This window comes from Zootoca vivipara, chromosome 1, assembly GCF_963506605.1.
Source record: "Zootoca vivipara chromosome 1, rZooViv1.1, whole genome shotgun sequence".
NCBI lineage: Eukaryota > Metazoa > Chordata > Lepidosauria > Squamata > Lacertidae > Zootoca > Zootoca vivipara.
In genome coordinates this window covers 134,705,968-134,720,088 of record NC_083276.1, presented here as the reverse complement: position 1 = coordinate 134,720,088, position 14,121 = coordinate 134,705,968, and the positions used below count along the sequence as shown (strand labels likewise).

Below are 14,121 nucleotides of genomic sequence, written 5' to 3'. Positions count from 1 at the left end.
GACAATAACACCAAACCAAAAATTTACTAGCCCCTCTTTATACTCAAAACATTTTTTTCTGCCTTTGTTTCTATTTCATATATCTTGTGCAGTTGAGTTGGTTTGCAAACAAACAGTATTGGTACAAATCATGCATATGTAACGGTCTTCTTAAAAATTTAGTGTGAACCTTAGATATTTCCGAAATTGCATTAATCAAATGCAGGCATTTATGACCAGTAACTTTGAAACGGGGTTCAGTTCTTTCCTGTATAAGCACAACACTCATGTGCAGAAAGACCTTTCCCCCTCTCCACTTGCTGCTATGTGCAGTTGGGCCCTCAGCAGACCAGGCAGGTCTACGAATGGGAATCCTAGGCCTCCTGCCATTCCCATGCAGATGTTCCAGGCTCACATTATTGAATAAGGTGGAGAGGAGAAGCTGTATGGGCACGTGGGAAATGTTTTTCTTTCTGACCGTGTCTAGATATGTCCTGCGCACCCTGAGGAGGGAAACCTGGGCTCTGGTGTGCCCTGATAGGCCACAAGCATGGGACACAATCCCCCTCTGAAGTGTTGCCCGGCCGGTTTGAGTGCTGCTGTTTCCTATTGATGTCCATGGGAGAGCCTGGGATGTGCTTAATTCTTTCACATTGACATGAATGGGGTTTCAGTATCCTAATTTAAAAACGAATTCCACTGATTCTGAGGGGGTGCAGGAGAACCTCAGCTATTTTTATATCAATCATATCCATTTGACATTTGCTTCTTGGTATCAATTTCCTAATCTTACTAGCAAATGCATATTCCTAAGAAAACACTCAGTTTTGTCTTAAGAAACAACATTGACTACTCAGTTCGGCTTCTGATTTACAATGAACATGAAAACTACTATTTGTTTTTTCTAGGAGGGCCATCTTAAAAAAGAATGGTGGGGGATCTGTATTTTTACAGCAGCCATTGACCTGGATGAGGTGACATTCACTTTTACAGAGCTCCTGAAATGCTTAGGTATTAGGTAGGTTTGTTGTATCAGCTGAGTTTGATATAATTCAACAGGTATGGAATAATTCTGTGTGTGTATTTTGTCGGAAGCTTCTTTCCCAGCTACTGTGAATGGGTCTATTGCTGTGGTTTTGCCTAAAGCAATGTCTAACCTCGGGGTCTAGGATTTAACAAGATAAATGTTTCCTCATTTCACTTGCATGAAGAGGGGCCTGGGATCAGTTTTTGTCAGATTGTACTTGAGAATGGGTAGGGACTGTTAACCTCCCCCCCCCCCCAATTTCCCATATCGAATCCTACCCTGCTGTGGAAGAATACAAATCCCAGCATTTCCTCCCTGCTGCAAAGCTTTATAGCAGCTTGGTGGGTCTGCACTTTTGGTCAGGGAATTGCTGTGCTACTACCCTGATAACTTTTATCAAGCCCTCCATGCATTGCAGCTGGTGGAGTAGGGAATCATGATAGCAGCTTTTCCATCTCATGTCTGTTTTAGGCCAGGGAAAGAGAGTGGTGTGAGTTGGCTGAAGGTTGAAGTGCGATGAGATGCAGGTGTTTTTTTCCCTTTGGGGCTCCAGGGTGAGGTGCTGGTTAGGCTGCCTGGGGCCAGTTTGCCTCCTCCTGTGCCTGGCTTGGGGATAAAGCAAATATTTTAAAGGCCCTGGAGAGCTTCACTGCTCTGTTAGCCAAGCAAAGCTTAAACCCTGTAGCATTGCTCAAGGAAAGTTTGGTCCTTTTTGAGAAATTGGCTTTTAATATGTGCTTTGAGCCTTATGGAAATATTTGATTATTGACTGTTATGTTTTTCTTGCAGCGTTTGCAAATTTGTGTACATGGTTAAAGAAATGGATGTCAACATGGACACCATTAGCACTAAAGTGGAAAGTACTATATCACACCTGAAGAAAAAATATGATGTTCTGCTTGCGCTATACCACAAGTTGGAAAGGTAAACTGCTTATTCTTTGCTGCATTCTAAAACCTAGTTTAAAGAAATTTGGTCTTTGCTTACTCAAGGCTTTCCGAGTCCTTACTTTCAAAATTTTACTGTTTTGAGGGAATTACAGTGTTAAAATGAACATTGTGTTTGGGGATTAAGAATGGTGTAGTGGCTGAAGTGTTGGTCTATGACCTGCGAGACTGATGTTCTAGAACCCACTCAGCCATGAAGCTCATTGGGTGACCTTGGGCCAGTCACTGTCTCTCAGAAATGATAGGTCAATATATCCCCGCAACCTCCAGCTTAGTCTTGCTATTATTTAATGACATATTCCCTCCCCCAAGGTCCAAAGAATTGACAGTCTTTCTGTTTATAGCAGCACAATCCCAAATCACACAGATAAATGAACAGAATACGGTTTATTAGGCTTCCTGAATGTCTCACCGTGCCAAAATTATTCAAAGCACCCCTAAGAAAGATTGTTTTGAACCTGTCTGGTTCACCTTTTAAAGTTAAGTTAACAACCTAAATGTTATACCTACAATTGCTTAAATCTCACTGCGGAGAGGTTTAGTTTCTCATAAATGAAGAGGCTTGATACAGGTAACATGTTTATGATCTTAGCTTAGCTTATCTCTTTTATTTCATTGTAAGGGCAATATAAACAATTCGGGGGGGGGTGATATCTTTATTATCCTGTGTTTGACTGTAACGCAGTATGCAATGATAATATAAAACAGAAAAGCAAATAAAATTGATTTTTTTAAAAAATTGAAAAAAAATGTTTACAGTTCAGCCAAATTAATTCAAAATTACACACACAGTGTCTGTTGAAAATTGATAGTACAACAGTGCTTAAGTTTGTCTGGATCATGTACTACTACTACTACTAATTTTTTATTTGTATTCCGCCCTCCCTGGCCGAGGAGGAGGCATGAAAACAGAAATCAATTAATTAAAATACATCTTAAAATTAATTCAGACAAGTTAAAATCTGGGCAGGTGGCAATTATCAGGTTGGAGTTGAGAGTGGTTAATACTTGCCAGGACCAACTGTTTCCACTGAGCATACAAGGACCTGTGTGCGGTTGGGGGCCTCCTTCGGGCTTGTTTTTATACAAAGGAAAGTAAGTCTGACCTGTTCAAAGAACTTTCCATAATGGAAGATGAAAGACTTGATGTTCTCTTTGAGGATTGCCCTGTAGCCAAGTGTGCTTTCTATGGCTGCAAAAGCTTAAACAAGAATAATTTAGTCTCCATCAGGGATGGCCTCTTGAGAGGCACTTTCTGGATGAAAGTTGAGATTAATGTTTAATATTCTAGGGGGAAAGTAATACAGGGTTGTATCCAACCAAGTTCCACTAACACAGCAGGAATCATCCTTTCTGTCCTCCTGTCTTCTCTGTGGGGTCTTCCAGCCTGCAAGGAGGGGCAGGGGGGAAGAGGGGAGGGAGGGGAGTCCCATGGCGTGAGCAGAGGTCTGCTCTGTTTGTGCGAGGGCTGTGTGAGATACAACCCACAATCCCGAACACTTGGCTCTCTGACACAGACAGCGGCTGGATCAAAGGGTGTGGCAATAGATAGGGATGGTCTCACTGTGTCTATGTTTGTAGCAAAGTATGTTAAAGAGCTGGTTGGGTCTGATGTGACACAATTTTAATGTAGGATTTCCCCCTTCTCTCTACTGAATAGTTGGGTGCCAATTCTCCATTTCTAAATTAAATACCTGATGGGCCAAAACATAGTTTTAATGCAGATTCATATGTTGGTTTTCAATAGTCAGTTAGAATCCCTTCCAGATGACCAGGCAGGAGAACATGGCAAAAGTTGTTGTTTTTGTCTCTTGTGTGTTTGTGTGTGTGGTGATATTTGTTGGCTAATGTTTACAGAGCCAGAACTCCACCCATGGGACACTCGCCTGGAGGAAGGCAGGGGTGTCCATTCTCCTTTCCCACTAGGGCCCTCCAAAACGGGGGAGGGGGGGATAGAGGGCTGCTGTGAGAAGGGGAGATTGGCAAGAATCACTCTTTCTTCAGCAGTCGTAAACAGTTCACATCAGTGACACACTGTTAATATCACATTTTTAATAGCAATTGTTAATAGGGCAGCACAAACATAAATGGGTCTCAGCAACAGAGGACAAAACCATAAGTCTTTTGAATATTTGCAAATACTGGCATGTAAATTGTGTGTGTGTGTGTGTGTGTGTGTGCACTCTATAATTATGTAAATTATTGTGCTACATTTGAACTTGCATGTTTAAATTTGTTCATACAAGAAAGATACTGGTACCATACTTAAGATTTCAAAATATTCTACTCTTTATTGCTCTTGAATGGCCATCTGTCATGGATCCTTTAGCTGAGTGAGATTCCTGCACTGCAGGGGGTTGGACTAGAGGACCCTTGGGTTCCTTCCAACTCTACTATTCTATGTTTCTAACATGTCCTTTAGCAACATCCTTCCACCACAGATTTGCAGCATTGAAATCTTCCAGGCTGGGAGGGGGAGTTTGAATGGTGTGAAAGGAAACAAGGAGGAGGAGTTTAAAACTTCCTGTTAAGTCACTCTGTAAAATACTGCAGGGAGCACGGTATCAGCATACTACAGTACATCAAGGGAACAGAACAGTTCCCGCCAGCTGCCAGTTACTAGCATGTCTCTCAAGCTGAGCTGAAGAGTTTGGAAAAGGGAGAGGAATAAGCAACTCTACTATACAAACACAAAGTAAAAACAAAACCCTGGTATCATTCCTATTTGGGGCTTTCACAACTAAGTAGTGTTTTTCAAGAATATCCAGGTAACCCTGAAAAGACGCGCCCCAAGTTACTGGACATGTTGTGTTTTGTGTGCAAGGGATCTCCCTCCTTCCACAGCCCAGAGGAGCTCCACATCCACACTGAGCTCTTGGAGGGTTCCTGGACCTTCACAAAGCTCTCCCTGCCCACCTGCACCTCCTCTGCCCCCCTTAGCCTGAGGGGATTTAATGCAGGGGGCTTCCTGCAGGAGAGGTCCGTTCCCTGGCTTCCTTCCCTTCCCTTCCCCAGCTCCCTCCAGCCTTGGGAGGCATTTCTCCTCCCACGGCCTCAGCGCAAGCAGCGACAAGTTGGATCTGAAGACTTAGGCGAGGCATAATGCGACAAGACTTCAGAAACTGCTCGCACTCATAAAATTCCTTGTTGCGGAACGTAACCCGACGCCATCGGCTTTTCTGGTGCTTGCTAAATGGTACATGCAGTATATATAAAATAATTGTGTATAGTATAATACTATAGAGCAGGCATCCCCAAACTGCGGCCCGCCAGATGTTTTGGCCTACAACTCCCATGATCCCTAGCTAACAGGACCAGTGGTCGGGGAAGATGGGAATTGTAGTCCAAAACATCTGGAGGGCCGAAGTTTGGGGATCCTTGCTATAGAGTATAGAAATAATAGTAGACATATTTTAGCATTCATATGATAGTATAAGTTTCAGCATAATTGGAAAAACCCCTGCAGAATTTCATTTTGCACCCCTGTGGCTCCTGCTAAAAACCATCTAGGATCTAGCCCACTCCCAGAAAACACATTCTCTTCAAAGCAGCTGTGACTTTAGAATACTCTGGGTATGCTGAGTTGAAATCTTAAGTTTTAGAGTGCACTGATACACCTTTTTTCTTTTTCTTTTTAAAAGAACTTGTGGACTTATCTATGTTCAGCATCCTGATGATCAGTAAGTTTGCCTGTTTCATGAAATGTTGATATGTGAGCTGCTAGCTAGTGCATAGAAAGGGTATGAGTATGTTTCACCATTATAATGTGAAGGTATATTGTTTAGGGAAGTGTTTAATGTGTAACAGACCATTGTATTTTAATGTTTTGTTGTAAGCCTCCCAGAGTGGCTGGGAAAACCCAACCAGATGGATGGGGTATAAATAATAAAATATTATTATTATTATTATTATTATTATTATTATTATTATTATTTTAATAAACTGTGTTGGGGGTGTGGTGGTGCTGTTTTTGTTTGTTACTATGTTATGTATTTTTCTATTGTAAACTGCTCTGTCATCCTCCATGTCCCAGAGCAAGCAGTTCAAGCAGCTCCAAGTATAACTGTATTTTTTGGCTTAAAAACTCACAGCCACACAAAACATTGATCCCCTGGTTTAAATCACTTCAGTTGCATACCTTTTAAAAAGTGTTTTAAAGCAGGAAATGTAGAATAATCACTGTAATGTTTTTCTCTTCTATTTGTAGAGCTTGTGCTGAACTAAGTTCTTCACTAGTTCTAAAACTATGCTGGATCATGTTTCTTTTGGCAAAAGGTAAGTAGTAGTATCCTTCAAATTGGTTTGACTATTTTGACTCTAAGCTTTGCATTAATATTAATATTTGCCACCTGGAAAATGCTGTTATTGGGACCATATAAATGTTGTAGGTAGATCAGTCAATCAGTAAAATATTTGAAATCTGAGAAAAGCAGTCATAGGGGTGGTTCCTAGCCGGTGTGTGTGTGTGTGTGTGTGTGTGAGAGAGAGAGAGAGAGAGAGAGAGAGAGAGAGAGAGAGAGAGAGAGAATTGGGCGATATTCAACTGGTAATGTGATGGCAAAGCTTATCTCAGGAATACAATTGAAAGAAAAATAGCAGAGGAAGATACTTATCAACTATCAGCTAAAATTGTTTTCTAGCCATGTTGCTTAGTTAGAGAATCTTCCTGTCAATTTTACCATAAAGTTGCCAAGCTAAGCAATCATATTACCAAGCTGAATTCAGTGCTGCATTTGTACAAAAAGGGATCACTTGAAATAAACCACCTGATCTTGTATAGTGGAGCCCTTTGTATAATACCTTGGTCTGCTACTGTTGTTTAGCGTGGGCATATCCTTTTTAAAAAATAAATAAATTTTTATTTCAAAACAAAACAACACAAAACACAACACAACAAAACTTACATAGTGTTCCTTAACAACAATGCTCCTCATCTAAAAAAAAAAAAACCCGAATCGAAAAAGAAAAAAGCGTGGGCATATCCTAAAGCAGCAGGGGCCATTTGGGATAAACCGTGATGACCTGCCCGTGACCTGATGTCATGATGTCAGGCGCAAGAGAGTTAAGGGGATCTCTTTATTTCAAATCTACATAAGCACCATAGCACTAAGGTTGGAGGGAAGCGTTCAATGAGGAAAAGGTAGCAATGAGATCGCTTATCTATTCTAAGCACCACAGTGGTCAGATCAGAGAGAAGCTGCCAGCTTAAGGGAGAGGTTTGTGGAAATGCTGTTTTTTGCTCTTGTTCCTATTCCTGTGGTGCTCAGTCCTCTGGAAAAAGCAAGCAGAGGAATCTCCACCCCAGGGCTTAAGCGGAATGGGCTGGAAATGCTAAATGTGTGTGCGCCTGCCTTCCCTCTGAGGACCTTCCCTCCTCAGCATCCTCAAGGGTCTGCACCGCTTCCTGAGGTTCAGCACCATCTCCAGTGGACGGCTCCACCTCACTGCCATCCAGGGCTCTGGCAGCATAGGAGAGCCTTTGTCCCCCCCCTTCCGGGACTCTCCGCTGACCCCTGGTGGTCCCCATACAATGTGATAAAATTTTCACTTATGGTTTAAAGAGGTGTCAATTGAAAAGGTACTCTCATTTTTCTAACGTTTTCAGGAAAAATACTGCAGGTTGAAGAAGATTTGGTTATTTCCTTCCAGTTGCTGCTTTGTGTCCTTGATTATTTTATCAAACTGGTGCCCCCAGCAATCCTCAATGAACCATACAGTAAGGATTTAAGCTTTTCATTGAACACAACAGTAAACATGTTTGTAGTCCACATAAGAGATTGTGTGTTCTGTCCTGAAACTGTCAGGCCTTGAAAGAGAATTTCATAAGTTGTTTAAACTGACCCTACTTTCATTTACTGTGTTGCTTATATTTTGTGCCCCTTAGTGCATTCTGTACCAGAGCGACTGTTCAGCCATGCACATATATGTTGCTACAATGGAGCAGCAAAAATGTAAAATCTTACACATTACAGAGGTACCTCGGGTTACAAACGCTTCAGGTTACAAACTCCGCTAACCCAGAAATAGTACCTCGGATTACAAACGCTTCAGGTTACAAACTCCGCTAACCCAGAAATAGTACCTCGGATTAAGAACTTTGCTTCAGCGGCACAGCGGCAGCGGGAGGCCCCATTAGCTAAAGTGGTTCTTCAGGTTAAGAACAGTTTCTGGTTAAGAACGGACCTCCAGAACGAATTAAGTTCTTAACCAGAGGTACCACTGTAATAATATTTGGGAATCATGCTTGAGCATTGAAAACAATAACGGCAATATTTGCATTTTATAATACAGTACTTGCAAAACTTTTGTATTGCTGCAATGCCCTTTAGAATCATTTCCCCATATTCTCTGTGGTCATAGACAGGACTTTGAAATAGAAATGCATAAAGTACATTCCAGTTGTACATTCCAAACCCAAAGAAGGTTTCTGCTGAAAATGACACAAAGAAAATTGAAACATCTGTTTAATCTGAGTATTTTTGCATGCTGCTTAAAATATTGTTTACAAATCTTTTTTTAAGGTAAATAATAAATATTCACCTACTTTACTAACTGGCCTGGTGGATGCTTGAATATATGTTAGATTTTGGTTTAAACCATCCCTGAAATCTTTCAGAGAGCTATGCCATGTTTAAAAAGGTTTTTTAAATAAAATTGTTTTGTGAATTTGTCCTTGAGCTCTGTATAAACTGATATTCTGGCATCAAAAATATATGGTGATGCATATACTATAAATGTACATGTCATGTGAATGTGCACTCTCAATTTTGTACTGATCCAAGTCAGACTCCATAGGCCAGGGGACGCCAGCCTTTTTGGACCAGTGGGCACGTTTGAGGTTTTGAAAGAGTGCTGTTTTGCAGGAACAGAATGGCTACCATGGGGGAGTGGCACATCATTGCAGCTCACTTCAGAAAGTCAACCAATGCAATTGCTGCCCAATCACAACAGAAAGCCTTCCCCAGTACCAGGAAAAATGTACACAGTAGCCGCAATCACTCTCTCCCTCACACTCATGCCACATATGCAGACCACAGACACACAGGCCTCTCTTTCTCTTGCGTTCACACCCCTTTCAGGTACACAGCCACATGTGCCACCCTTCCCCTCCCCTCTCTGACCAAATGCATCTCCCCCCCCTCTCTCTTTGACCACACAGTCATGCCCCCCTTCTCACACTGCACACATTTCTCTCCCCTCTCCCCAAGTACATGACTCTCAGTCACACAAACGGCCCCTTCCTTCAGTGGGCAATGAGCAAGCAAATTGGAAGCATCCCCGCCTCTTCTCCCCCCACCTCAAATTTTTCCAAACCAGCCAGAATGTGGTGGGGGGCCTTCCAGTTCTAGCAACCACTCCACACTTTTGCCATTTCCAGTTATTTAATTTTTTGTGGGTTACCTGGACTGGGCACCTTTGAGCGCAGGTGCCTGTGTATGCCAGGGAAGGCCTTGGTGAGAGTCATGGAACCCAAGGGCACCAAACTGGTGATTCTCACAGTAGGCAAAAGGCCCAAGTCTATAAGGCTATTGCTTCATGCTGTTCTTCATTACTGTTGAAAGAAAATCCTGAAATAGTGCCAGTTGCAGAATAGTTTTAGATTTCAGGATGAGACAAAATTGTTTTGGTTGGTGGCTGAAAAACAAGACACATTTGATTCAGAAATACTAAATTCTATTAATTCCTAAGTGTACGACTAAAATAGTGTTCCTATTTGGAGAATGACATAGAAACACAATGATCAGTTCTAGAACTATCTAAAATGCAACACAGATATTTCTAATACTGGTTTTATGTTTTAATATTTCTTGCAAAACCTCTAAAAGGGACAAATAATATAGATATCCAGATCTTTAAAATTAGGGACATCATTTTCTGATTGCACTGTAAAAAAAAAAACACACACACACTTTTTTCCCTTTTAGGGGTTTTGCAAGAAATATTAAAACATAAAACCAGTATTAGAAATATCTGTGTTGCATTTTAGATAGATCTCGAACTGATCATTGTGCTTCTTTCTATGTGATTTAGAGAGAGAGAGAGAAAAGGGAGAAAAGCCAAGGGATATATGTGAATGCAGTTGAGTGTTGAGGATTAAGGGCTTGAGCCAAAGTTTCAAGGATATTTTAAGAAAACAGGAGTCTTCAGAGGGTTATGCATAGTGAGAGTTATTCTTGTTTAATAGATGTTCTCATTTCCTTTTCAGATATACAAATAGAGCTTTTAAAAACTTATTTTCATATGCTTAAAATATTGCTTTTTTGAATTTTGCTTTGACTTAATGATTAATGATGAAGAAATACTTGCCTTCTTCCCATAGAATCCCTGAGTGCAATGTCGATCAATAGCTCAGCTCGAACTTACAGGCGAACTCAGAACAGGAGTATACGTACTTCAAAAACAGATACAGAAATAAAGGTTATTGAAGAGCTTTGTAAAGAACATGATTGTAATTTGGATGAGGTAAAACCAGGTTGTTGTTGTTGTTGTTGTTGTTATAAAAAACAAACAGTTTTCTGCAATGTCCTCCCCTGCCCCCCCAGGTGACCCACTCCCTTCCACATTTGCCTACAATCTCCCACTTGTCTTACTAGTTTCTCAGTCTGTTATTGCTTGTGTCCCTCTCTATGTGATCTAATGCCTTCTGAGCCCTTTTATTTTTGCCCTGGTAAAACAGATTTTTCACACCGCTTAGAGTAGCTGCCTTGCCCTGTTGCTAGCATGCCACGAACTTCTGTTCTCCCTCACATCTTGACCTCAGCAGTGAAAGTCCCATAGCTTCATAACCCCCCAGTCAGTCTATAAGTATGGGTTGAAGTGCAGGAGCAACAATCTGTTATTTATCTATTACAGTTTCATCTGATGTACGGTATCTACTCCTAATGACATAATAGCATTCGGCACTGAAGGATTCCCTTTCTTTCTTCTTTGGAGATTGAAACCTTTGCCTTGTTTTCAGTGTAGTGGGGTCAGGAAGAGTGCCTTTGAACAATGTCCTGAATTTAGCTCTCAAAAGTTAAAGCAATTGAAGATACTTCATAAAGTAATTTAAAAATCTAATGTCTGCATGTGGGCAACTGCTCAGACCTGGAAATACCAGCAAATACCGGTACATCATAGTTTTTCCAATAAGCTTGTTTTGCTATATTATGCATGAAACTAAGAGGCCACCTAATAGTGACACTTTGTTTTGTTTTTTTAACCTTTTTAAGGTGAAAAATGTTTACTTCACTAGTTTTATTCCATTCCTGAACACTTTGGGTATTACACCTTCCAGTGGACTTCCAGAGGTAACATTAGTGTAATTTTAAAATCTTTAATTAAAGGTTGTCACAGTGAATCCTAGTTCTGTTTTTGTTAGTTTTATTCTGTCTAATTCTTATAAATAGTTTATATAGGAGTACCTACTTCACAGCTTTTTGATATGATAGGTCCTTGGAACTGTCAGATTAAAGAGATTAAGAAGAACTTTAAACTGACAATCAAAGGGTTGTCATATAGATGATGGAGCAAATTTATTTCCTGTTGTGCCAGAGGGTATGGCTCAAACCAGTGAGTTCAGTTACAGAAAAAAGGACTTAAGACTAAACATCGGGAAGAACCTCCCAATTGTATACACCAGCAGAATACCTTGCAGAAAGCTAGACTGTTGAAAGTTTTGAAGTACAGTGGTACAGTGAGGGGGGAAAAGTATTTGATCCCCTGCTAAATTTGCCCGTTCGCCCTCTGACAAAGAAATGACCAGTCCATAATTTTTATGGTAGGTTTATTGTAGCTGTGAGAGACAGAATAACAACAGGAAAACCCCCAGAAATGGGCACATTTAGCAGGGGATCAAATACTTTCTCCCTTCACTGTACTTTGGTTCTCAAATGCTTTGGTACTCAAACAACTTGGAACCCAAACACTGCAAACCCGGAAGTAAGTGTTCCACTTTGCGAACCTTTTTTGGAAGCCAAACATGCTCCAATTTTGAGTGTTATGCTTCCGATTTGAGTGCCACACTATCGTTTTGAGTGTTCGCTTCCGTTTTGAGTATTACACTGAGGTCTGTCTGTTTTTGCATTTTTGCATTTTTTGCAGCTCGTTTTGTTGTTGTGACTGTGTAGAACACAGTTCAGCTACTGATTAATTGGCTGTGTGACTGCAGTACATTGTTTACTGCTTTCATTTTATGGATCAATGGTCTAGTTCAGGCATAGGCAACCTTGGCTCTCCAGATGTTTTGGAACTACAACTCCCATGATCCCTAGCTAACAGGGCCAGTGGGTCAGGGATCATGGGAGTTGTAGTTCCAAAACATCTGGAGAGCCAAGGTTGCCTATGCCTGGTCTAGTTAGATAGTAAAATTCATGTTAAATTGCTCTTTTAGCGGTTGTTTTTAGAAGTCTGGAACGAATTAATCCATTTTGCATTACTTTCTATGGCAAAGCACGCCTTTGTTTTGGAACAGACTTCCGGAACGAATTGAGTTTGAGAACCAAGGTACCACTGTATAGGCTCTTGGATGCTGTAACAGTAGATTTTGTTCATCAGCAGTGGGTTGGTGGAGTAGAGTCCTCTAACTGCACAGTCCTCTAATTACTTTCAGGAATGAATTGAATTGCAAATAAATAGCTTGCATATGAATAGTTAGATAATTGTGAGCCTATGTCTCTCAGTCTTAGTTTTTTCCTTTTGTCCCCTTTTTGTTGAAACCCAAGGTTGAGAATATGTCGAGCAAATATGAAGAAATGTATCTGAAAAACAAGGATATTGATGCCAGATTATTTTTAGAGAAAGATGAAACTTTGCAATATGATCACACTGAATGGTAATTTTTTTAATTGCTTTTGTTTTGCATTGAAATTCTACTAATTCTTGAAGCAAAGTGGAAACCTGGGGGAATGTTTCTTAACTAATCTATCTTGTGGGATTTTTCCAATGATAAATGATAAAATTCTATGAGAAGTGCTATGTGAGAATAAATAATAAGGCTTTAAAATCGCTGCAGTAGAATATGGCTTCTATGGATAATAATATCTGTATGAGTTCTTTCTAATCATCCTCCTTCTTCCAAAATGTCCTGTCATATTTCCACTTGCTTTAATTTATATGTTTAGAGCTGAGATTCTCTAATACTGATAACGAGCTTCTCTTCACTGAGTTGTTGTCATCATGGACCTGAGCTGGAGGCCTGATGTTACTTTCTTGGAGTTGCAACTGGAGTCTGTCATGGCAGCAAGTGAGCGCTCCATCCCTGTGTGCCCAAGGAAACTGGCCTTTTCTCAGCACTGGCCAGCAGGGAAAAGCCTTCCCTTCCCCTGTGGACGATTGCTTGATGTCCCATCTGGCTTGACTTTCGGGGAAGTTAAGGCCATAAACCAGAGCTTTAAAATTTTTTCATGTCGGTGGCACACTTTTTAAATATGCATCATTTCGCAACATAGCAATTGAGATTTACTACAAAACTGGAGGATAAACTAACCCCTTTCCAGCCCCAGGGGGAAAGTGGGAGCATTTGCACGACACACCAACACGGCCAACACACTAACGTGTCGCAACACAGTTTGTAGCTCCATTACAAGTGGAAAGGCCACTTTTAAAGAATCATAGAATCATAGAGTTGGAAGAGACCACAAGGGCCACCCAGTCCAACCCCCTGCCAAGCAGGAAACACCATCAAAGCATTCCTGACAGATGGCTGTCAAGAAATCTTCCCTGGGTCCCAAAGACTTAAATAACTATCACCAAGTTGCAAATGTCCCCTTCCTAGGCAAGGTTTTTGAGCAGGCAGTTGCTAACCAGCTCCAGGCTCTCTTGGAAGAGACTTGATTTTCTAGATCCATGTTGAGGTTTAGGCTTTGTTTTGGCATGGATATTGCCCCTCCCGTCTATCTGTCTATCCACCCACCCACCCACCCCTTCATCCAGGGCAGTTTACAATATAAAAAGACAAAAATACACACCGTAATAACAGACAACACACACACACACACACCACATACACTCACAGTTTAAAAGGGCATAGATTAGATCAGTGTTTCCCAACCTTGTGCCTCCAGATGTTTTGGGACTACAACTCCCATCATCCCTAGCTAGCAAGACCAGTGGTCAGGAATGATGGGAGTTGTAGTCCCAAAACATCTGGAGGCACAAGGTTGGGAAACACTGGATTAGATAAATTAG

General features: G+C 41.0%; 1 protein-coding gene across 2 annotated transcripts in view; it reads left to right on the top strand.

Moving 5' to 3' along the window:
- The window catches only part of RB1 (RB transcriptional corepressor 1), a 55,122-nt gene that overhangs the window by 3,586 nt on the left and 37,415 nt on the right, over positions 1–14,121 (top strand). For both annotated transcript variants that reach the window (XM_035139875.2, XM_035139895.2), the window contains exons 3-10: positions 888–997; positions 1,796–1,930; positions 5,595–5,633; positions 6,161–6,228; positions 7,559–7,669; positions 10,274–10,416; positions 11,166–11,243; positions 12,657–12,766. In XM_035139875.2, coding sequence (XP_034995766.1) covers positions 888–997; positions 1,796–1,930; positions 5,595–5,633; positions 6,161–6,228; positions 7,559–7,669; positions 10,274–10,416; positions 11,166–11,243; positions 12,657–12,766 — 794 coding nt within the window. The remainder of the gene's footprint in view (positions 1–887; positions 998–1,795; positions 1,931–5,594; positions 5,634–6,160; positions 6,229–7,558; positions 7,670–10,273; positions 10,417–11,165; positions 11,244–12,656; positions 12,767–14,121) is intronic.